The sequence below is a fragment of the Bactrocera latifrons genome, unplaced genomic scaffold (assembly GCF_001853355.1).
Source record: "Bactrocera latifrons isolate USDA-ARS-PBARC rearing strain unplaced genomic scaffold, ASM185335v1 scaffold_95, whole genome shotgun sequence".
Classification (NCBI taxonomy): Eukaryota; Metazoa; Arthropoda; class Insecta; order Diptera; family Tephritidae; genus Bactrocera; species Bactrocera latifrons.
In genome coordinates, this window is record NW_017537656.1 from 1,030,674 (window position 1) to 1,054,618 (window position 23,945).

The following is a 23,945-nucleotide window of genomic DNA, read 5'->3' on the forward strand; positions in this document are numbered from 1 at the left end:
TTAGGTTTTTTCGAATTTTTTTTCTACAATGTTTGTTCAAATTCCACCACAATGTATGTATATAAAACTGCACGATCTGAAAGCGCCACAAATTTCCCACCTTTCAACTTGCCAAAAATCCGACTGACCTTTCACATATTGCAAGTTGTGTACACTAATTTCTTGTTGTTGCTTTAATATTATTTTCATTGTAATTCGTTTGCAAAATTATTTTGTGAGCAATTTGCCATTTTAGATAAACTTTCACCACAATTACTGTCAAATTTGAAAATAAATATATAATTTTGCGCGAACATCTTTACAGTATGACAAATAAGTTGTGTACACAAATTTTATTAGACCGTGAGAATAATAATAGACTGTGCATGTATTTAAATGTTTATGTTTCATTATTTATAACATGTTTTGAAAAACTCTCAGATAAATAGTTGTTATTAATATTATTCCTAAAAATATTGAAAAAATTGTTGTTACTGTTTTGTTTTGAAAATATTGCATTTTTAACAGTGTCAATAATATTATATTTTCAGATAAATTTTTCTAGTCATGCTAATAAAATTATTTGGCTGCATAAAAATTTTAACAATTATTTTAGCAAGGTTGCCACCCGTATGCATTTTATATACCAATAATTACTAAAATATGGTAAACCAATTATTGTTGTATGGATATATAGTAAAACTAGCGAGATTTCAAAAAGCTAAAAATATTTTTAGTAGAGTTGCCACCTGCATAAATTTTCATTACCCTATATTATTAAAATGAACCAATTTACAATGATAATAATATGACTATGGAACTAAAAGAATGTCAAGCGAATTTAAATATCTTAGCAGCGTTGCCACCTGTATATAATTTCTTTACCAATAATTATTAAAATAAACCGATTATTGCTGTATACATAGCTATGTAACTAAAGGATTATTAAAGAGAACGTTGCCATAAATGATAATTATTATAATCAATAAAAATTATATTTAATTATTGTAGTATGGCTAAACAAAAATATTTCAAGAAAATTAAAATATTTTTAGCAGAGTTGCCACTTGTATATATTTTCTTGTCAATAATTATTAAAATAAAGCAATTATTTCAAAATAAAATCAACTAAATGGATTTTGGAAAAATTTAATTTAAATAAAAAAATTCTGGCAGGGTTGCCATGTGTTGAAAATTATTAAAGCAAACAATTAAGGTACAACTGATAAAACAAACGATAGATTGTAAAGGTTAAGGAGGATGTATAACAGGTAATATTTGTGAAATGTGTTGCCACTTGTTCAATTTATTTTTTTAATTAAATTTACAAAATATAGTAAACATTAGAATATGTACATTCAACTAATTATATTTAAGTAAGACTTTTGCGAAATTTTTTTTCGGAAAGGGTTACCAACTGTTTAAAGAATGGAATCAAAAATGTATGAATTATATTTAATGTTACTAAATCCTTATCAAATAAGGTTTATTTGCGAAATATTTTATGTGTACAGAAATTCGTAATCAGTCTTCAAGCCATTTCAAGTACATGCTGTTGGGATTAGCCAGAGTAGGCTCACGTTGCCCCAAATACTCGTGTACCAGTTTTGTTTCCGTTTAAAGCGTTTTGTAACAACTGGTGACGGTGACGGCTCACATGTGAGCCAAAGAACAACATACAACGGTAGAGCCGCTTATAAGATACAAAGCATACACATGCACACAAATAAATTATGCTTGCCACACCATAAGTCAAACGAAGACACACATTGCGTAGCCCAGAACAAAAATAAAAAATGAAATATGAAAAAAAGTATAAAAAAGAAGTAAATATGAAACTGGTTCACAGTTTGCTGTTACTCCACATTATTTGTGGACCGCTTTCATGCACCATTTCCATTTACATATGAAATACAACAGATACTCCTCTTTTTTCCAAACATTTATTTCAATTTCAAGCAGCCAGCCAGCCAAGTCGTGCAACACTGTGTTCTTGTATTGTTGCCACAGCGGTGTGTGGTGTGTGGTGTGTGGCGTGTCAACAATTGGCTCACTTCCTTTGTTGGCACAAAGGCCGCACGGCTGCGCAATGCAGCCACGAGTGTCTCGACTGGTTTGCGGTTGTGCTCCTTCAGTTAACCAAGATAACCGGGCTACTACGTGCATCAGCCATGGCCTTTTGTTTGCGACACGTTTTCTTTGGTTGCTTAAGCCTACTCATTGTTGTTGTATTTGTTATCGTTCTTGGTGTTCTTATATTTGTTGTTTTCTGCATATATCTGCTGGACTTGCAACTGTTGTTGACACATGTCTGCTATGCGAGTTCATATAGATATGTACATATATATTAGAGGAGCTGGTGAGTCGCAAATGAAGATGTCAATCAGCTGATTGCCAGTGAATTAGCTGATTTGCATGAATGCATTTTATGAAGATAATTGTGCGCAAATAAATTGTGTTACAAAAAAAAAAAAGTCAAGCTATTCGATGGAACTCTACGTATTTTCACTATAATGATTTTACAGATATGAAGTCTGGCAATTCTCTATATCAAACTATCATTTACAGAAATAAATCATCGCATTATTCGGTTCTATCTGTACTCTGTAGGAGCCTCTTTGCTAAGACTGTTTGGAGGAAAGCCAGATGAAATAATCTTGTCGCTTGCTGCTCTATTGCACCGTTTTTACCAGACTGAAATATCTCAGTAGACAAACCTCTGGTAAAATTAGTGAAGTTGTTGGCATTGATAGTCATTGCTTTAATAAATTTGTGGTAAGCTCAAAACGCTTCCTCGAGGTGTTTGCAGGTAAAAAGAACAAAAATATGTTCAAGTGAGATTCATCGATTTTTTGATCAACCGTATGATCTAGCCTAACCTAACCTAACCTTTCTTCTATATCCAAAAAAGAAAGGTAAATGATACTCACAAAGAGAGCCATGTAAGAACTAATAGAAAATAATATATTATATTACAACCTAGCGCAGCGAAGAGCGCAACTAGAACTTCAAAGCCCATGGTTTAAGACAAAAAGTCTGAAATCCTTTTGTTACTTACAAGTTTTCGGCGCCCTCAATGCGGTCTGAAGTTTCTCGATCAATACGTGGCGTACCAAAATAAAAATATTTAACTCCTATTTATATTAAGTCCACACTACCATATGACCGCGAAACATGGAATTGTGAGAGGCATCCAAATGTATGTAAGTTTGTGCAAACCGATGTCTCTTACATTTTCTGGTCCGTCTCCATCTCTAACATGGATCTAGGGGAAAGCAGAGGAAGAGGAGGACCTCCACTCCGTTGGAAAGACCAGGTGGAGATACTGATAGTACTGTGCACATGATTTTAACCGTGACCACTTCTTATCTACTCTGCACTTTCAACTTTGAGATTTTGCTTTGAACAGCTAAGGCAATCTTAACATAACAAAAAGTAGAGATGATAGAGTGCTCTGAAGAGTTTGCCATTACTTTGGAAAATAATTAGAAACATATTATTGTGTAATATTTCATTGAATAAAAGTGCTTTATTTCTAATTCCATTACAAAATTAAGTGAACGTTTTTACCGATTTTCAATAGCTGTCACTCAATGTCAAAATATTTACGTGGTAAAAGCTTGGCGGCTTAATTCATAAAGTATACGAGCTCGAACATTTCAACACCTTGTAAATTTATGCAATTTTGTGCTTATTTTCGACGATAAACATATTGACAGCTGTCAATCAAAAGTGAAGTGTTGGAAAAAATGCACTATTTTTATAAACGCAGCAACAGTGATATAATGAATTTATTTCGAAAAAAACAACCTGCTTTATAAATATAATTACATATCGCCGTTTAAGTAACGGCAATAAATGAAAATTACGCCAAAAACATAAATTAACAGCTATGCATGTATAGTATGTAGGTAAGATATAACCATCGCTCGTTATAAACCATAAATGTGAAGCGACAAATACATATGCACATATATGAATAACTGTATTTGTAATTAATGCAACAACAGAAACAACGCTAACAATACAAAATAGCGCCAATAGCCGCTAATTAGTGTCAATTTGAAAATTTAACAAGTAACATTTGTAAGCCGCTGGGACTTGAGCTCAGCAAGCGATACAATACAAAAATATTGTGAAAACAACAAAAACAAGAAAAAGCGTTAATTTTGGTTGCACCGCAGCCAGAATGCCCTCCACAACTGAACAAGTTTTCTATACAAGAACCTAATTTTAATCGGTCAGTTTATATGGCAGCTATAGCCTACATGGATCCGATCTGAACAATTTCTGCGGAGATTGCGGCGTTGGATTGGACAATAATCAATGCCAAATTTCGTGAAGATATCTTTTCAAATATTAAGTTTTTTATACAAGAACTTGATTTTGACCGATCAGTTTGTATGGCAGCTATAGGTTTTAGTGATCCGATATCGGCGTTTCTGACAAATGAGCTGCTTCTTGCGGCGAGAAGGATGTGTGTGTTATGTAGCCTATTCAGGGTATAAAAACCTGGGAACACGTACAAATGTCATTTGTAAAAACACAATTCGACAGTTGTAATAACAAATGCATTGGTGATTATAACAACAACACAAATATAATAACGATATACAGGGTATTTTTCATGCTCAGCGGTATCCATTAATACAGTTAAACTTAATTGAGCATTCAATAAAAAAGACTAATTGTGCTAATTATCACAAAACGCTTAATAAATATTCGGCTGATTTTTGTGAAACCTGCTGTGATTCCAAATCGTTTCGAAACGTCGATTGATTGATTTCGAAAGTGATCAAGCTGACGAGTATATAAGGCGCATTCATCAATTCATTGTTGAGGCATAGATAAATATAAATATATGTATAACCATACATACACACATATTCTTATTGATATGTGTGTGCGTGTGTCGAAGATTTGAGTGATGCTGCTATAAATACTGTAGTTTGGTGTGAAAGTAGGTAACTGGCACATAGAGGTAGCTTTATTTCCTCGCTTTTATTAGTAAACGTGGAGCTCTTTTTGTAAAAGAAAAATCTTTAAACACCATTTGCAATCTCACCAAAATGACGCTTTATAATGCTGTAGAAGAGCAATTGGGGCCTCTTACCAAAAGTAGTGTTATGACTCTAAGAATGTTATGATGTTTTATGGTATCGTTGTCTGGTGGAAGGCTCTCGGTAAAGCCAATCTAGTTAAACAGCTATGCGATTTTGTGGGTCGCTTGTGGTGAAGGCTGAAACCACAGCTTCCGAGAATATCCCCAAAGGATCAAGCCCAATGAGATTTAAGAATCCGGTCAGATCTTTTAGCTTTTTATATTATAGCAATATTTCTGACTAGACTATGCGGATATTTCGAGGAAAATAATGGATATATTGTATATTGGATTTTAGTCACCTCCTACGGCAGGAATACCTTACACTACTTCGACTGCACTCCAGGCAATCTAAATCATTGCATTGCGGCACCTACTTCTGGGGGTTCCTTCTCTGCTCATACACCTGTGAGGGATTCATGGGCGAAAAAACCGTTGTAGAAGAGATGTATTGAGTTTTTTTTTATGAATTAATCGAGTTTAAGAGCGAGGGTAAGAGATGGAGAAGTGTGCATTCTCACTTATGTATATCAGGGTTTGTACAGCTCTTGTACTGAAGTGCATACTACAGAGAGGTGTGCGTTCGCTCTGATAGCAGGGCTTTGAGCACTTAAAATTGGTCAAGGAGTTGATAGCCTCACTGTCAATAAAATCAAACAGCCTCCGTATTGGATTTGTTTAGATGCCCAGTTACAGCGTAATCGCCAGAAACTGCAAAACATTGATGGGGAGGAGCCATTATCTCAGTTTCATCGGGTTGGAAGCATGTTGGTGCTTTCTGATAGCCCTGGACATATGCATATGCTCCGAGTTTGGCAATCACTGATCAGCCAGCAGAGCCTGGACGACCGTCAGATCCTTTTGGCCCACAGTGAATCGTATGAGGTCCTCTGAACTACTTGCTCTTAGCAATATCAAACTTGCCGCGATTGTGGGTGTTCTCACTGCTCCGAAAGATTTACACGCGTTGCAGCTAAATATTTTGTTGGACGATCTTTGCCAATGCTGTATGAAGAAAGACTTTTTTGGCCGTATTTTTCCAGACTGAGAATCAGTATAGTGGCTGGGATTGATATAAACCTCCTTATTGTGGCGGTGAGTTCCAACATCTATCTATCAACATCTCGTTTCATACATCTATGAGGATCTGGTAATCCATTTTTAGGAGCTTATGGCTGACTCAAAAGTTCTAAAGTTCACTGTTGTCCAAGTGATATCCATCGATTAGGATAAAGCCTACGACATTATGCATCCTAACCTTTAGAAAAAAAATAAAATTTGGCTTAGTCAAATCATTGTAACGAGTCTGAATAAAACCGTTAATGCATATACAACGGATTTTATTTAACTAGCCCTTCTTTAAGTTAGAGCTTTCATTGAGCTTTTAGTGCACTACTAAGTTTCCACCTGATCCAAGAGACCTCATTTAAGCTAGAGCTTTCATTGAGCTTTTAGTGCACTACTAAGTGTCCACCTGATCGAGCACAATCAACGATTAAGCTCATTCATTCACCATGTGCGCCATTAACTCGTTTATTTAACAACCAACGCAGCCTATAAATAGCAATATGTCACCCATAGCTACTCTAGCTAATCCAGTTCTACACCGGCTTACAATGTATCGTTATTTCTCATCAATATTCATTAAACGGAAAAATCTATTTGCTTTAGCCTTGTCAATCTTAATGGTAGATTAACTTTCTTACGAGGCAGACAATGTTGACGATTGCAATGTTTATTGCATTACGCTGATAATGATGTGCGACGATGGCGCAAACGCATGCGCAGACACAGACATGAACGACTTACGAGTGCATAAACGAATGTCATTAGAAGCATAGGTAAATACCAATAAAAAACGCATGCGCAAAATGAAGCGCGTGCAGCAATGACAGACAGTAACAAAAAAAACAAAAACACCACTAACAAGGCTATGTTGACAGTCTGTGCCTGTCAAGACCATAAAAATGCGCAAAATACGCAACAACAATAAAAATGGTCAGACTGTAGTGGAAATTATGGTAAAAGCGCGCTCTTATATATAGACATATGTATATGAGTGTATATTTGTAAGTATGTCTATGTATATGACGCGTTTATTGGCAGCTGAAGCGCGCTAGTGGAGTTTATGGCTGCGAACTAATGAAAATATGGCGACAATTAAAAATCAATTTACGTGCAATGCGCAAGTGCGCACGCGCAGGCACAAACGACAAATAATAACTGCGCGCTTGCAACACAAGAGTGTGGCAAGTAGCAAGTGGCAGCGGCATGGAGTGGACATGATTGGCGCGGTACGCTGCCAGTGAGACACATGTAGTACGCGCTATGTAAGTTGCGCACTGTTTGGCCAAATCAATCAACGATGCTGACCACCCGGGACTACATTTGCCGTCGACATAGCTGGGCGTACTGGCTGCTCGACGTTCCTAGTTTTTTTTTTTTTTTGTTTTTTTGCTTTTGAAGCGCTTAGCCGTTTTCATTGCTGGTTGGTTGGTGTCTTCGCTGGTGAGCCGCGGATGTGCGCAGATTGACATGTGCCCCCAATACAGTTTTGCCTCAGTTCATATATGTATGGCTACTTGTGGCCTCTTCATCCGCTTTAGCTGGCTTCATTCATTCGCTGCATGCGCTGAAGCGATTAAAGCCTAAATCGCACTGGAAAAATGATATGCGCTGACGTCTAAAGTGAAATCCCATGTCACGTGTCAAATGGCGCAAGAAACAACAAAACAAAAAAAAAAAAATTGTAAAGCGTGCAGGCGCATGCGCTGAACCGACTGACAGTTGACTGCTGCGGCGACGTGCATGCACTCGGCAAGCGGCAAAACAATCAATGCCAGCAGTTTATATTTGATTTGTTGCGGTATATTTAACAAACTGTGCGAATAAGTAAAATACAGTTAAAGGAAGATGAAGTGGAAGCAAATAAGCGTGAAAATAAAAAGTTCTTCGCAAGCGGCAGCAATAAATCGCCACACGTCGCTAGCGTGCGCAGTTGTAGCAGAAGCCGAAATTCGGAAAATACTATAAATTTAACAAGTAAGGTAGCGCTCATTGCGGGCGACATGTCGCACTTCTTGTTTCCACAGATTGTTAAGGAAAGAATTGTTCACTTATGGCATAACGAACGTCGTACTAATATAAGTAATATATCAGTCTTAGATAGATAGACGAGCATTGCACCACGACCTTAGGTCTATTGTGCGAACTACTGGAAAAATAGTAGATGGTAGTGTGTACTTTAAAGATGGTTTCTCAGAGAAAATACGTTCCAGGGTTCGCTAACGCCGTGAAGCAACCGCTAATAGAGAAAAATTTAGTAACAAATGTCGGAAACTTCGATTGAACCAAAGTACTTTTGAAGTTACCTTTGGCAGTGTCTGAATACCAGTCTTCAGCATCGCCATATTTAAATGTTTTATCAGCTTAAACTAATTAACTTTTTTCGGGTTTTCAACTACGTATGTTGTATGTATATATATAATTCTATAGTAATTGGTGTGAAATGCATTGCGCTTGGGCATAAAAATTTACAAATTTGAATTGTAAAAACACTTTAACATTTTTGTAAGCGTGTTCTTTAACCGAGAACAACTTCTGACCTAATTTCCTGTATTGCGAAACTAAATAATATTAAAAAGAGAGCAAAAAACAATACAAACATCAATTCGCGCTCAAGTTACTCCCAGCATAATAGCTTTAATGCTTGGCAAAATAAGAAAACAAAGTTAAAGAAGCCTGATCAGCCGCGCCTCGTGTTACTTTTGGCAAATTTGTTGCGCCTTACACTTTTTGACATTTAGTTCTGGCTGTCAGTGTCGTCGGCGCTCACGGCTGTGCGTCGCATCCAAGCCTTAAGAATGAGTAAAGTATAAATAGTATAGTATGGTAGCTGCGATTAAGAACAGCGCAACGTTTTATTCGTATATGCTTCTGTTTTGTTGTTGCAAATGTCATTTGATATTCATGCTTTGGTGACTTAAATTTTATGTAAGCCGCTTGTAAGCGCCTTAAAAAGTCGTGATGTTGGCTCAGAGGAAAAGTGTTTTTATGCTTTGACGGCGTGTGTAAATTGACTCTTGGTTGCCACTTAGTAAATATTGTTGGTTGAAGTTTGATATTATTATTGCATTGTGAGGTTTTAGTCGTAGGGGTCACTTCTATCATGTTTGAAGAATAAAAGAACCATGTAATTCTTTAAAATAAATTAGACACACCTGCCTTCATTCAATTCACGATCTTAAGCTTATTTGAGTAGCTAGATCTCTTACAATACCCAAAAATTAGGCATACAATCTAGAGTATCAGAAGTGCTTCATAAAATAGTATATCTCTGGACCCGATACAACCAGCTTCTCAGTTTTATGAATCCAGAGGTTTTGTTGTTTTTTTATTTTTTATTTAATATTAATGTAATAAAGGTTAATTCGGAAGGTTCAGACGGATTTATTTTTTATTGATAGAAGCTGGCAACCCTAACACAAACTTTTGCTCTTCAGGTTATGCCATTCACAATTCACTGATCAGGTGTATGAAATATTTAAGTCTCGGTGTCTCAGGTTACGCCTTTGGCATTAAAATATCAATTTGACATTTAACAAAATTTATAAAGGAAAAAAAATGTATATGAATATATGTATAGACTAGTATTGAAGTATTAAACGATAAACCACAGAAAAATACGAGGAGCAATTGTTGGTTTGATATGAGTAAGACAAGCTTATGACGAACTTTATTGCTGAGACTTTATATTTAAAGGGTTAAAAGAACTAAAATACGATAGGAAACCATTCAAGTGTACGAAAGGTAGTGTAGAGTCGAAGTTAAGTGAGAAGTATGTATTAGGGAAAAATAAGAAAAAATATACGATAACACGATGAAAGTTGAGCTTTTCGCTATAACAAATATTTATTGAGAAAAATACCGACAATAATCATAAACGAGGGGGAAACAGCAGAAAACATACAAATCCAGTGCCAATCAAGTGGCAGTGAAAAGTGAAAAATACAAATAAACACAGACAGACTAAGTCTTTTATATAAGCTCACAAAGATTGTAGGGAAGATCAAAGATCGAATGTGCGATCGAACTGCCGATCAAGCTATTGTATGAGTAATCGAAGAGTTTTCACTGCAAGACGCTTATGCTGGCAAGACAAGCAAAGAAAAATAACAACAACAACAACAACAACAAAAACATATGTGATTGACTGACTGACTGGCTGAATAGTCGGCAATCACGGGCAAAGAAATGCAAATAACAATGGATTGAGTTGCCCGCAGGCGTTAGACAAGGAGCGCGCGCATACTACCAAGTACATGCAGCCGCAAGACACACACTGCAAGCCGCTCGAGGCACACTCAGCGTCGCAGTCAATAAAACAGTCACTTGGCGGACAGACACACACACTTGAGCCAAGCCGCTGACTGACCGTCCAGTCGATGGTTACTAACCCATACTTCAATTATTTTGTCGGTACTCGATCACAAACCAAATGAGGTAAACACTTAGCACCAGCGCGGAATCAGCATTTGAAGCGTACACTCCAAAAGTTACGATGGCGTGTAGAGGTTAGAAGCTGGTCTTGGTTAGTAAAAATACATAAATACTTTGTAGTTTTATTTGCCGATGATGACATAAGTAATACGAGTAATATGTAAGTGTGTTTTTGTATGTTTGTGGCACTCACCTGCATGTAACGCGCCAGCGCGGCGGCATTTGTGCGTTGTTGTTGCTGCTGTTGTAGTTGCAGCAACTGTTGTTGTTGCTGTTGATGCTGCTGTTGCACTTGTGATCTCAGCTGTGGCTGCGGTGAGCCCAATGGGCTCACTATTGTCGATGTCGAACCACCGATGCCCGTGTCATAACCTTGAGCATTGCTGTTGCAGTCAACATCTGTGCAGAATAATAAAAATAATTGTGGTTAATAAAAAATACTAAAAATTATTTCATTAAAATTAGATAAAAGCAATAAATCTGTATGTTCCTAAAATGAGCAAAGGGTTGAATACTCAGAATAAGTTTCTAAGATCACTAAGCAGTTCGTGTGTTCAAACCAAGCTCCGACTAATACCACAAAAATAAGATTTTCAAATATTTAGTGGTCGTCTATCCACAGAAGACAATAAAAATCTTTTAGTCATTTGAGGAAGACTTAAATTTTTTTGGAAAATAGATCGTTCGTTCTACTGAAAGCTCTAAAGTTGGGTCTTTCACAGAAATGATAAATTTGCGATTATATTTCTACACCCAAAAAGCTTCAAAATAAAGTTTTCATAGTCATTCTGGGAAGGCTTAAAACTTATCAGACTATTTTATGCACTGTTTAACCAACGCAAACTGGTTTGGAAGCTTGAGTCTTATGCCCACTAAAAGAAGATCAACTGGTGCTAGTCCTTCTGCTGGTTACTGTTTAGTAGACATACTGATACACGGTTGATCATGATCGACGGTGAAATCTTAACACATACTAAAAGGTCTTTCGAATAACGATTGCTTTCCGACAGTCAAGTAGTACTCGTATATAGTTAGTGGATAGTATCCAAATATAAAACATAAATATGCAGAATTGATCCTTAAGGGTTTACATGGGTTCACGGGTTTCAACCGACGATTTTTTTTATCTTATTAAATTCTACAATACCTCTAGAATATTATACTACATTTTCAAGTTGGTCCGAATAATATAATAGTTTCGGAGATACAGCCTTGAGAACTTGTGCACTCGAGGCTACTTAGCCTAACTAGCCGTCTTTAAAAGCATTTTCGCGAGATTGTGTTTTAGAAGTCGGTTACCAAGATTTCTTGAGAACTATTCATCACATCTTTTTTCCGAGAGGTCACCGGAATGGCGTTGCCATGGTCGAGTTTAAAATATTTTTTCCAAAATTTTCAATATTTGTTTGTTAATAGTGTATGTTTGTAACAATAAAAAATTCTAATAAAATATTTAATTTTTAGTATGAGAAAAAATTGTTGAATAAAGACCGTTTTTTACCCGAGCAAATCCATGTAACCCCTTAAGCGATCGCTTACGGTATCCTTGATATCTTTTTCATATTAATCCGTTCAACTTTTTCTTCATTTTCTTAATCCTGAATTGTTGTTGTTGCACACTAACCTTCGTAATAATTAATTCGATGCCCCATCGTCGTGTGAATGGAGTTCCAGACTTTGGTTTATTTCGATAAGTTTGAACCATATAATATTAATGTTAAAAGTAAGAATCTACTCTAACAGAATTTTTTCAGCAGTTTTAAGTGTATACTCATCCATGATTATTAAAGTAGTCTCATATTGACAACCATGATAAGTATAGCTCGTATACAGGTTTTTACCACCAAAGCTTCTATATAATATTTGCTGAATCGACTTAGATGATCATATTTCGGGGCTCAGCAAAGGTTCTCATTTTTGTCCCGGCATCGCCTAAAGTTATTTTTTGATGTTATCGATGATTATATTTACCGATACTTTTTCTGTGCAGCTTAATTATTTAAGATAGCAAATGGCGCAATTTTTCAGACGATCCCTCATGTGATTATCAGTCGATATTGTTATTGTAGTACCTCAACTCTAAGATGAACTGTCATCAACTAAGCCTAAATGCAAGATCGAGATTTATCGAAATAATTTAGCGGATACACAGAGAAGGAACCAATGAAACTTTTAATAGCTCTACTGTGAATTGCGTTCAGTACTCTTGCGAAGGTTGTAGTGCCCGAAATTTCGTCGGTGTATTGCTATAATTCGTTAACGTATTGTGGGAAAGTTCTCTTGAAGTTTTCTTTAGCACGCTTCCGCTTCAAACAGATAGTTGCAAGTATGATTTATGCGAAAAACAAGCAGAAACTGATTGCAGAGGAATGCATTATGTTCCTTTAACAGAAGTATACGAGCTTTTTCATGAAGATGTTCGATGGGAGACAAAAATCGATATACTGTGAGAAGAGAGATCCAAATGATAGAATATGGGAATTCTGACTCAGTGATTTGTTACACTGGCCTAAGGTGATCGTCAGAGTGATTTAGTGAGTAAAGTCATTTTCTAAAGGCATTAATTTTACAAAATATGTTATATTTCTCTGGTTGTCATAACTATAAAGTTATTAAAGTATAAATGTACTTTCCTTTTCGAAGATAATGCCATTAGCTCAACCCTTCTTCAACATTTGCATCGCAGCCTCGAACCGCGACTTGACTTCTAGTTAAGAATAAAAAAATGTAACCGCAGACGTTGTTTTGCAAATGTTTAACAAATAAGTGGCAACAAGAACGGCAATAAAAATGCGCTGCGAGAAAATAAAAAGAAATCGAAAGAAAAATAGACGCAACAATGCCAACTGATAAATTGCGCCGTGTTTATGCAAATTTACGACATGAAAATACAATAAAAAATATCTACCTAACATCAGTTAATGGTTGACTCCCTCTTGGTAGAAATACTCTAAGAATGATTGTTGTTGCTATTGGTGGGGCTGCTGCAACTGTGAAACGATCGTAAAGTGAAGGAGATCGATTTCAAATTGCCGCAACACAGCACGCAGCTGCAACAGTTTGCACTACAGGCGGCGGGTGAGCAGCGACACAGGCACAGACACAGACCAGACACACAAGTGCGCGAACACATAGACAAGATGGCAAATGAAGTGGAAATAACAGAAAAAGTGCAAAAGTAAATGCCCAACAGCGAGCAACAAACCAAACGATCAATTGTGCAAACGATCTGCAATTCAAACGATCGGCAGTCAGTTAGAAATACACTCACATACAAGCAAACCTACTTTGCGCACTTTTTTGCGCCGATTTTTGTTTATTTTAACCGCGCTCCACTATAGCAGTTAGGTAGAATTTGCAACTGCAGAAGCTGTCTATAGTCAAAGTTGGCGTGAGTGAATGACTAAGTGACGGAGTGACTTGAGTGTGATCGCCCTGAGTTTAAAGTGCTGCGCTTAACCTCTTTTTAAACAGCTTGTTGGCCACTTATATACACAGCATATAAGTAGGGGTAAAGCCACTACAACTTCCCGCCATATAAATGTTTACAGGCGTTCATACAAACAATTTTACAATTCTACAATTTGCAAGCTTTTAGATTTCCTCAGAGCAATTCAAAAACTACAAACTTGTTACAAAAAATTAACAAACGTTAACATGGACTTCACAGCACAATAATACCCCTCACAGGTGCATTTCTTATAGCATAAAGATATAAGAGGTCCTTTTTTTTAAACGGTCAGTTTGTCTGGCAGCTGTGGGCAATAAATAGTAAGACTTGTTAATTTAAATTTTACGCGAAAACCCGTTCGTCGAAAATTTTTGTTTCTCAGTGACATCTATGCCAAATGCATTCCGTGATTTTTACGATGAATGAAAATATTCAATAAAAAAGTAACACTAAATTCTATGTGCGGAATCCAATGTCTGATGCCGAAACGTTCAGAATGTTGGAAAAGACTTACGGTAATAATTGTTTGCTGCGAGCAAGTGTTTTGATTGGTAAATTTTATTCAAAGAGTGTTGAGAACGCCTTGACGATGAACCACGTCCACGATGGCCATCAACATCAACTATTGATCAACACGTGAATAAAATAAAGGACTTGGTGCTTGAGAATCGACGATAAACATCAGAGATCCCACTGGCATCATTGGAATATCGGAAGGATCAGTGAAAACAATTTCGAAAGATTGTTTGGGCCTAAGAAAAGTGAAAGCACTATTTATTTCGAAATCACTCAATTAGTTCAAGAAACCACGTCGCGTTAACGTCTGTGGAACAAAGTTCTCCGCCTAGCAGGATGTCATGAAATGTATTATTACTATCGATGAGTCTTGGATGCTTACGACCCGAAAACTGATGATCAGTCGACCGAATATCAAGGCAAAGGTTAGTCAAAGCAGAAATGAACACTTCAAGGCAGGTTTAAAATCAGGGTTACGTTGATAGTTTTTTCGATTATCGAGGTGTGGCGCACTCTGAATTCCTTTTGATCGGCCAAACTGCCAACAAGGAATACTACTTCTGTTTTATGCGTCATGTTCCGAAGTTAATAGTACAAAAGGCTGGAATTATAGGTCGACAACTCTTGGTTTTTGCACCACGTTAATGTTTTCAACAACAGCGTCTCCGACATTTCCTTCCGTATGTTAGAAACTTTATGGCAAACTTAGTATACCCTGTTCAGGGTATACATAACTATAAAAAATTGCAGCTGACAATTAGTATTTTTTACCTTGATTTTTGTTATGCCCTCAGCTTTTAACAAGCTTTGCAAAACCGCAGCTAAAATCGCTCTTTAATGACACTAAACGTTCACGAATTCTACTCTACTAATCACTGACTATTGTAATGAACCATTGCGCTGATTGGTAGGTAAACTGTTTGTTGTTTTTAGTGTTAGTTTGTAGTAATTTTTTAGCTTAATAAGCGTAATGCGCCTTAAGAGCAAGCTACGAGCGCAGTTTGTTAAGCGAGTGGCATTAAAAAACCCCACAGGTTAGTTTTAAATGCAACACTGCTGCTGGTAGTGATAAAGTAGAGTTTTTCACAATAATTAAAGCGGAGTAGCATCATCAATTTGAATATTTGTGGATGAAATCTCATTTTTCGCCTAAAAAAATCAACCCTGGACATGAAGAAAGGCTTGACTATGAGCCAATACTTTTCATATTAAGCTACTAAAGTTCATTGTGGATCATTTTTGGTAGCCGCATCAGTACAAATTAACTGAGCACGCGCCTGGAGCGATGTATTGCTAATAATTTGCATACTAAACCTATAAATAGTTAGTAACTCATCGGTGGAAGCGAGAATGAAAGGTCCTCATATCGCTCAGTTTATAGACGGTATGTTTAGTCTATTATGGAACATACTCGAAGACTAATTTTTATATGGATTTGAAACCGAATGTTATCATAGATCATTCTCAAGACCCTATAAGTGTAAGGTACACTCAAACAGGTGGAAAGTGCAGCCGAAACAGGATTTAGTCTCAATAACAGAGACCTGTTAGGTTAGGTTTCTAATAACCATATACATAGTTCAAAGAACCTCGAAAAATTATATACCTACATTTGATACCAAAAAAAATCTCCGACCTATTCTACAACCCTCGTATATTTATTGAATTGCATAATCCAGCGCAATAATTATTACGCTTGTTATTAGTTTATTAGAATACAAATCACTATAAACTTCAGCTTATTGCACAATAGATTTGATTTTGTGGGTGCGGGCAAAGCTATGATAATTGTAATGGGTGTTCTAATGAGATTGTTTTAGCAAGAATGTCGTGATTAATTAAGAAACAAGTAGCGATTGGTTAGATTACGTTGAACAATATAAATCCGTTCCAATTAGATTGAGTTGAGCCACTCGCCTAGATTTTCTGAATTCCGAGTGGACTTATGAATAAACAGAGGAGAGAATGAAGGAAGAGAGACGAATACAACAACTACAAGTTGAGGAAAGGAAAATAGCACTTTAAGCGATTTGAAGAGGAGAAAATTGTATACCAAATGATTTTCGGCGCACCATTGAGATTTTAAGGAGAATTTCGCAGTCAACACACTTCAAAATACTAGTTTATATACTTTCCTTACTCCGCAAAGTAAGAGTGATTCGCTACATTGTGCCTAATAATAAGAAATAATCTTCATAAATATCGTGTAAGTCTTCTCAATAATAGATATTCATAAGATGACTGCTTTCGAATAATTGCTGTAGTTTGGAACTGCGTTAATCTTAAAAAATTATATTTTTCAATTACAATTCTTAACCTTCAACCAAAGCTTTTAATAAAGCTTAAATACGAAAGGAAAATATCAGCTGGATTAAAGTCCACTTCAGACATGTGATCCAGAACTTTCTCAATGGAATTAGTCTAACGAAAGTTCTTGGGAAACTAGTAGTACTACGGAAACCATTATCTCAGCATTTTATTAATTCTAAATACCATCCAACTCCCAAGCTTGATTAGGCAATAGTTTCTACTTTTCGAGTTCGTTTCAAAACCAAAGCAATAACTCATTATTACAAAAACAATTAATGACTCTCAATTTTCTTTTCAAATTAAATGAAAGCTAGAGAGCGAGCAATAAATTTGATTGAAAAGAAAACATACAAATTAAAACCAAACCCTGGTCACAATATTACGATTACACTTGCTCTGAACGAACATCCATACTCTATAGCTTCAGCTAATGCTGAGTTAAAGCTTCGAAGATTTTTATAGCCGCGAAAGAGAAAGGTGTTGCTGACATTTAATGGCTGTTACAACTGATTTAAGATTTGTTGGTGTTGGCAAATGATTTCCGTCAGCAATAAAATCGTATACACCTACTTTTACAAAGAGTGTTTGTAAATCTAGTGGTTGCAATCCTTATGACATAGAAAACAACAAAAAACGAAATGACAAAACGGCAATTAAGATGAAACAAAATTAGAATGGTTTGCGGAAGACGAGTATAAAGTGTATCGAGGTGCAATTGCAGGTGAAGCTTGGAGGAACAATAAAAGAAGAAAGGTCTAATTAAGAGAAAATTTCGGATGAAACAGAAGATTTTTGTTTGGTTCTTTCATGGATGTAGTCTAAGCTAAAGTTTACTGTGAACTACTCCATTAGAGTTGGTAGTCGAATCATTATTATTTCAGAAAAAACCAAAGCTTTTTGCTAAGTGTTATTAAGCACTGGTTTGAACTATCTTTTTAGAGATAGAATCTACTCAATCTACTCAATCTTTTTTTTTTTTTTTTTTCAAATGAAAGCTTAGTAAATATGTTCGCTTATTTTACTCACCCTTCAATGAACTATTACTGTTCATACACATCGGACACTGGTCATTACGAAACATACACGAATAACAACGCTCATGACCACAGGTATCGATCAATTTCCGGCGTTTGCCCTTGTCGAAAGAGATGCGACAACTGGGGCATATCGTACCGCTGCTGTCGTGCTCCAATAAGCGACGAATTGATTGGAGATCTGTAAGTAGAAAAAGAGAGCAGATGATTAAAATATGTATTTTTTTTTATTAAAGGTTTTATACATTTTTATTTAAAAACTGTTTTTACATTTAATTCTATAACTTTAGAAGGAGACGGAGATGAGTATGAAAGAAGTGAAGAATAAAAAAAGTAAACTCAGGGGTAAATAATATCTCTTTTGAGGAGCACAGAATCGCTATGTCTTGCCTCGAAGGCTTTCTTTCCACCTGACTAATTGGAACCAAAAAATAATTGCATGTATTATTTGGGGCGCTGATCAAAAAAGTCTTGCGGTATTTTTTATTGAATTTTCTATTGTTCATAAATTTTTTTATGAGTCATGCCCAGCCATGCCCCACCATTTTATCGCAATTTTCGACGACAGGCCTTCCGGAGCGTGGCGCACCTTCGACCACCTCTACACCAGAACAAAAACTGTATCGGGTCCATAAACTGCACAAATTTTATTGGCGGCTTGAGATGCATTTTTGCCTTTATCGTAGTAGTACTGTAAAATATGCAGTATTTTCACTTTATTTTGCTCCATGTTTGCGACGCTATAACTCACGAACGACTTAAAAGAAATGACAATCAATCAAACACATATTAGCGCGTGAAATGAGCTTTCCAAAAAGGTATAGCATGACCCGATGCGACGAATAAAACTAGAACTACGTGCTCTCAGCGCCAACTAGCGAAATACCGCAAGACTTTTTTGATAAACTAATATTATTTTGATCTATGTGCTTTTAGGCACGGTGAGATTAGGCCGTCGTGAAGAGTGTCGCCAGGAACAATCGTCTCCATTTCTACTGGGCTCTAGGTCATAAAAGCATCGACAGCAATGTGATAGTGGACGAGATTGCCAAGAACCACTCTAGTGATAACGACCGACCGACACTGGTAAACSCATGCACTGTCTTCACGAGGATGAAAAGGAAGCTTAAAATTCGAAGGAACGATCAATCGGGATGTAAAAATGCCAAAGTCAAAAAGTACACATAGTTCTTGCTCATTCTTGATAGAAGAGACTGTAGTAACATGACTGGAATACTCATTGGTCACAGTTTGGCGTCGCCACATAGCCTTAGAATGAGCTTCACCAAATTTTACGAGAAAGGCATTAAGGTAACAATTGAGGTTTTCATCTGTCCCACATTAGCATGGCAACGCTTCAAATATTTGGTAATCCAATGGTACCAGTCACTGAAAGAGGTATCGATGGTCAGGTCGCAGAACATGAAATCCCGATGACGACAATGAACGATGACTACTTTTTATGAACTACATAACAGCACTCCGTTTCCCATCGCTAACTATTTTCTACGTAGCTCACGAGCCCAGCTGACTAGCCTAACAGAATCGTAAATGTTTTAGAAACTACTCGGGCACGAAAAATATAATATATTGCTTTAAAACCAGATTCCTCTCATATGAAAAGTTTCTTGTGTACCTTAGAGATCTTGCGAGATCGCATAGATATTGAATAAGCTTTAATTTTAGTCCTATTTAAAAAATTTCCTCGCTCTTATTAATAGGTACAAGACTGTACCTATTCTTAGCCAACTGTGTGACTTTTCACGAGCGGAAATGGACTTATTCAAATACATAACATTACTTTTTTCCGCCGTAAAGTCACGCGTTTAAATGCAAATTCAAACTTCCTAAGAAGTTGAAAAAGTCACAAATATCCACAAATGCTCAGGCAATGGATCAAAATGTAAAAAAAAAGACTTACGCCGCGTAGGTCTGGCAATAATATAAGAGCTAACTGATTTGAAAAAAAACTCGAATAAAATAAAAATATTGGTAAATATGTGCATTTTAAGTGGGTTGCCTAATACCGCGCTCCACTCGAAGACCGCGCAAGAAATGCAATTCAGCATGCAAAAGCAAAAAAAAAGAATATACAAAAACAGCATAAAAAATTAAACACCGGCAACTTTTGCAGCCAGACTTTTTGACTTCGCGCTATTTTTTGTGCAATTTTGCTAGTTTAATTTAATTTTTATTGTTGTTTTTATGTTGTTTTGTGTCAATACTTTTTTTCTGATTTTTTTTGTCCAAATAGACAACCGGTTGGCGAAGCGCATGTTCTGCGGCCCACACAATTCTGCAAGGAATACAAAAAGGCACTATATATTTATACAAGCGAAATAAGTATGTMAGAGTGCATTTATGTATGTATGTATTATATATGAATGCAAATATCACAGGAGTCTTAGCAAAGTAGTCACTTACATATCACTTACATACTAGCATATCCACAACCTGGTAACCCCAAGCCGTTTTTTCGTTAATTTTGCAAATTTGAATGCGCGTAGCGCAGGAAATATAATTTGGAAATGCATTTAAAAAATATATACATATGTACGCTTACAAAACTCATTGCATTATTGGTCTTAAATATATTTTTTATGTATTTTTTGGATTTTGCTCGAGTGGCTTTGTATGAATGAAACCCACACTCGCACGATTTTCAGCAAACGCCGCGCAGCGCAGCAACAAAGTTCATTGAGAAAACTGCTATAGTCGCAATGTTGCAGCGCATGCGTGCCATATGCCATGCGCAGCGTCGCAACCGGACGCGTACCAAAGCGCAACGCAACCACCAAACAACCCACTCGAAAATATTTTTTTTTTTTTTTTGCAAAAAAGCAATTTTTCATTTTATTTTTTCTTTTTTTCGCTTGTTGTAATTTTTGCAGCATTTTTTTCACGCTTTAAAATATCAGCGCGTGTGCGCAATGTTTGCATCCGCTGGTTTGTGCACCGTCGCAGACACGCCACCACAGAGCAGAACATTGCCAAGTCGATTTGCTGATTGTAATGTTTTTTAAAAGCCTTCGAAGCCTTTCAGGCAATTGCTATGTCATTGTATTTCGTGTGCTCTTATTGCAATTCTTGTTGTTGGTGGCACAAGTGCAATTGCGTGGGTAGATAACAGCTTGGCAAATAGCAGGCAGCTGCGACTAAGGCTTTGTCTGTGACTGCGTCTGCGTCTGCGAGTGTCGCTTATGGTCTGTAAATGTCATTTATGCGGGTTTTATTGCGAATGCGCTAAATTATGCTGGAAGGTTAAGGTTTCCCACCCACTGCTAGTGCTGGTGCTGGGTATTTATGTAAATGGCGGTGTTATGCAACGTTTAGGGCGCGATTTTTTGAAAGAATTGCGCATAAAAACTTCAACATCTGTTAGTTTGGATTCAAAATTTTATTTGACCATAGAATTTAGAGAGGGAGGTGTTAAGCTTTTGTGGAAGTTATTTTTCAGATACTCGAAATTTATGAAATTTTAAAGATGAGGTTGTTGAGTCTTCATAAAACCTTTTCTTGCGAAATTTAGAGATGGAAGGGTTGAGCTTTCATATAAGCTTTTTTGTTGTAATCGAAATTTTTTTTAATTTTAGATATGGTGTTAAGTCTTCGTATACAGTTTTTTGTAACATTAGAAATTTTTCGAAATTTAGAGAGCGAGGTGTTGAGCTTTCGCTGAAGCTTTATTCTAACACTAGAAATTTTACAAAATTTAGAGATGAAAGTGTTAGAGAATGTATCGAGTTTTGAGCTTCAGAATTTAATGATGGCAGATCTCTTAACAGACACAGTGAGGGAGTGAGGGAGATGACAATTTTGATCATATTAATATATTTAACATACGAAGTTTCAACGATTCAGTTGATTAGCTGAGCGAAGCAGAAGTTCGAAGCGACAGGTTAATATGTTAAGCGATAAGCAGTTTCATTATTTATTAATTTAATGAATCCAATGAACTTAAATTTTTTAAGAACATCTGTTCGTAAACGTACTGGACACTTAACTCGAAAGCTTTACAATGCATTCTTAATTTGAAAGTTTTTAAAAGCATCCAAACCTCGCTCATGGTTTATTACAAATATATGTCCTCAAAAGCTTTGCACTTGTAAAAAAATCATTATTTAAAATACCAAAATGCCCTGTCTTCATCAAAAGTTATTATAAAACTGGAAACCTTTCTTAATTGGTTCAATGTTTTATGTAGACCTAATTATGCTTTATTCATCTTTTTTCAACAAGAGGAGGTAATATGCCAGACAACAAGAAAGAGGTTATATAAACTGAGATCAACTTTTGAAACAAAAAAGTATTTTGCTGAAAATTTAATTAAATATAAAATAATCAATATTTTGTAGTGTAAGCTTTGATATAGAAGCTTATGTGGAACAGCAAAATATTTAGGTGAAAACGAAAGCTCCAGTTGATAAATTCCAGTTGGAAATCAGTGTTTGATTAAAAAATTTAATTATTGCTGTTTTCGGCCCTTCGATAAGGATGTAAGCTTGATATAGAAGGTTTGTCGAGAAAGCAAAAGTTTTAGTAAAAATGAAAGCTCCAATTGATGAATTCCTATTGGAAATCAGTTTTTAATCAAAAAGTAGAATTATTGGTTTTTTTAGATTCTTCGATAGAAACGGATAATTTATAGTGAAAGCTTGATATAAAAGAGAGTTTTAATGAAAATGAAAGCTCCAATCGATTTAAAGAACACATTTTGATAGAAAATTAGAACTTTGATGTTCTCAGCTCTTCAATATAGCGCAACCGAAAAGTACACCGTTTAGCAACTACAAGCGGGGCTTGAATCCATGGATTTTTAATTAAGTCAACGCTTTTTTGACAGTAATATATCAAAAGTTCGTTTTGGTCCAAGGGCGATACCAGATTATTATTTATTTTGATCAAAACCAAACGAAATATTACTTTGGGAAGTAAGTTTCTAAGCTTTTGATTTAAATGTAAAAAGCGCTCATTTGCATTCACGAATCTCCGAGTGATAACAACTTCCTAGGCACAAATAAACATATTATTGCCATACTCATAGCCTCCAATATCTTATAAACTTCCTTAATGCCATTAAAAAATACTTTCTCACCAAGAAACAATGGAAATTTTCAAATTCGAATGATTTGCTTGAAATGCGGAAGCGAATTTTGTGCGAACGATCAGCCGAACGGCGCTTGGCTACACCAAGATGCGTGCCACACTGTGGTCACAGCGTTGGCGTCTGTGTAGAATATGTAAAAACTGCAAGGGACGAGTGCAGCTGATGAGACTTCTTTGTACGAAGAATAATAACCCGATATACATATGTACATGTATGTATGAATTTTAATCTTACACAACACATACGTGTATGTTGCGCGCTGATACGCTGGCAGCCAAGCGCTCAAAGCGCCCGCCTGCATGCCAACGGGCAGTCTAAAGCCTGTTGACCGCTGAGAAAATAATATGCAGAATGCAAAACAGAAATTTCTCAATTTCTCGTAAATGATTACTTTCACTGTGTTTGTTGCCGTTGTTGCATGCAGCTCAACTGCTCAATTCAATTATGACAAAATGCCAGGCATGCAACAAAAGCCACATTGTGTTGGCGTACAAGCGTGTTGCAATGAGTTCTTAAGCCGCTTTGCGTAATTTTCAGCTAAATTTGCACAGAACAAATGCTGCCAAAAAACAACAACATCAACAAATATGTGTGTGTGTTGCATGTCCTGCGCTTTAATGATTTCTGTGTGCGAAAAACCGCAACGAAAATTAACAACGACAAACGTCAACCGCTATGCCGACGGCGTACGCCCACACGCCGCTTCGTGCGGCAGCGCCAAAACGTGTCAGGCGACCGCTGCCGCACACACAACCACGCACGATATTGCTGTGCTGCGGTTGCATGCAACGTGGGTCGTTGGACGACGTGTAGGCTAAGAGCGCGCCGCCAATGCACGCTTATGCAAACGAAGGCGTAGAAAGAATAGAAAACGCAACAAACACAGCGAGTGCGCGCCACGCTACTTGTACAACAACAGCAGACAAACGAAGCGGAAAATTCAATTCA

The 23,945-nt window shown here is 36.5% G+C and overlaps 1 protein-coding gene across 1 annotated transcript in view; it reads right to left on the bottom strand.

Annotated features, from left to right (window-relative positions):
- Positions 1 to 23,945, bottom strand: part of LOC108977772 (protein TANC2) — a gene marked incomplete at its 5' end in the record, with an annotated part of 113,262 nt that overhangs the window by 29,507 nt on the left and 59,810 nt on the right. The window contains 2 exon segments of the mRNA XM_018947660.1: positions 10,773 to 10,978; positions 17,883 to 18,071. Of these exon segments, the coding sequence (XP_018803205.1) occupies positions 10,773 to 10,978; positions 17,883 to 18,071 (395 nt within the window).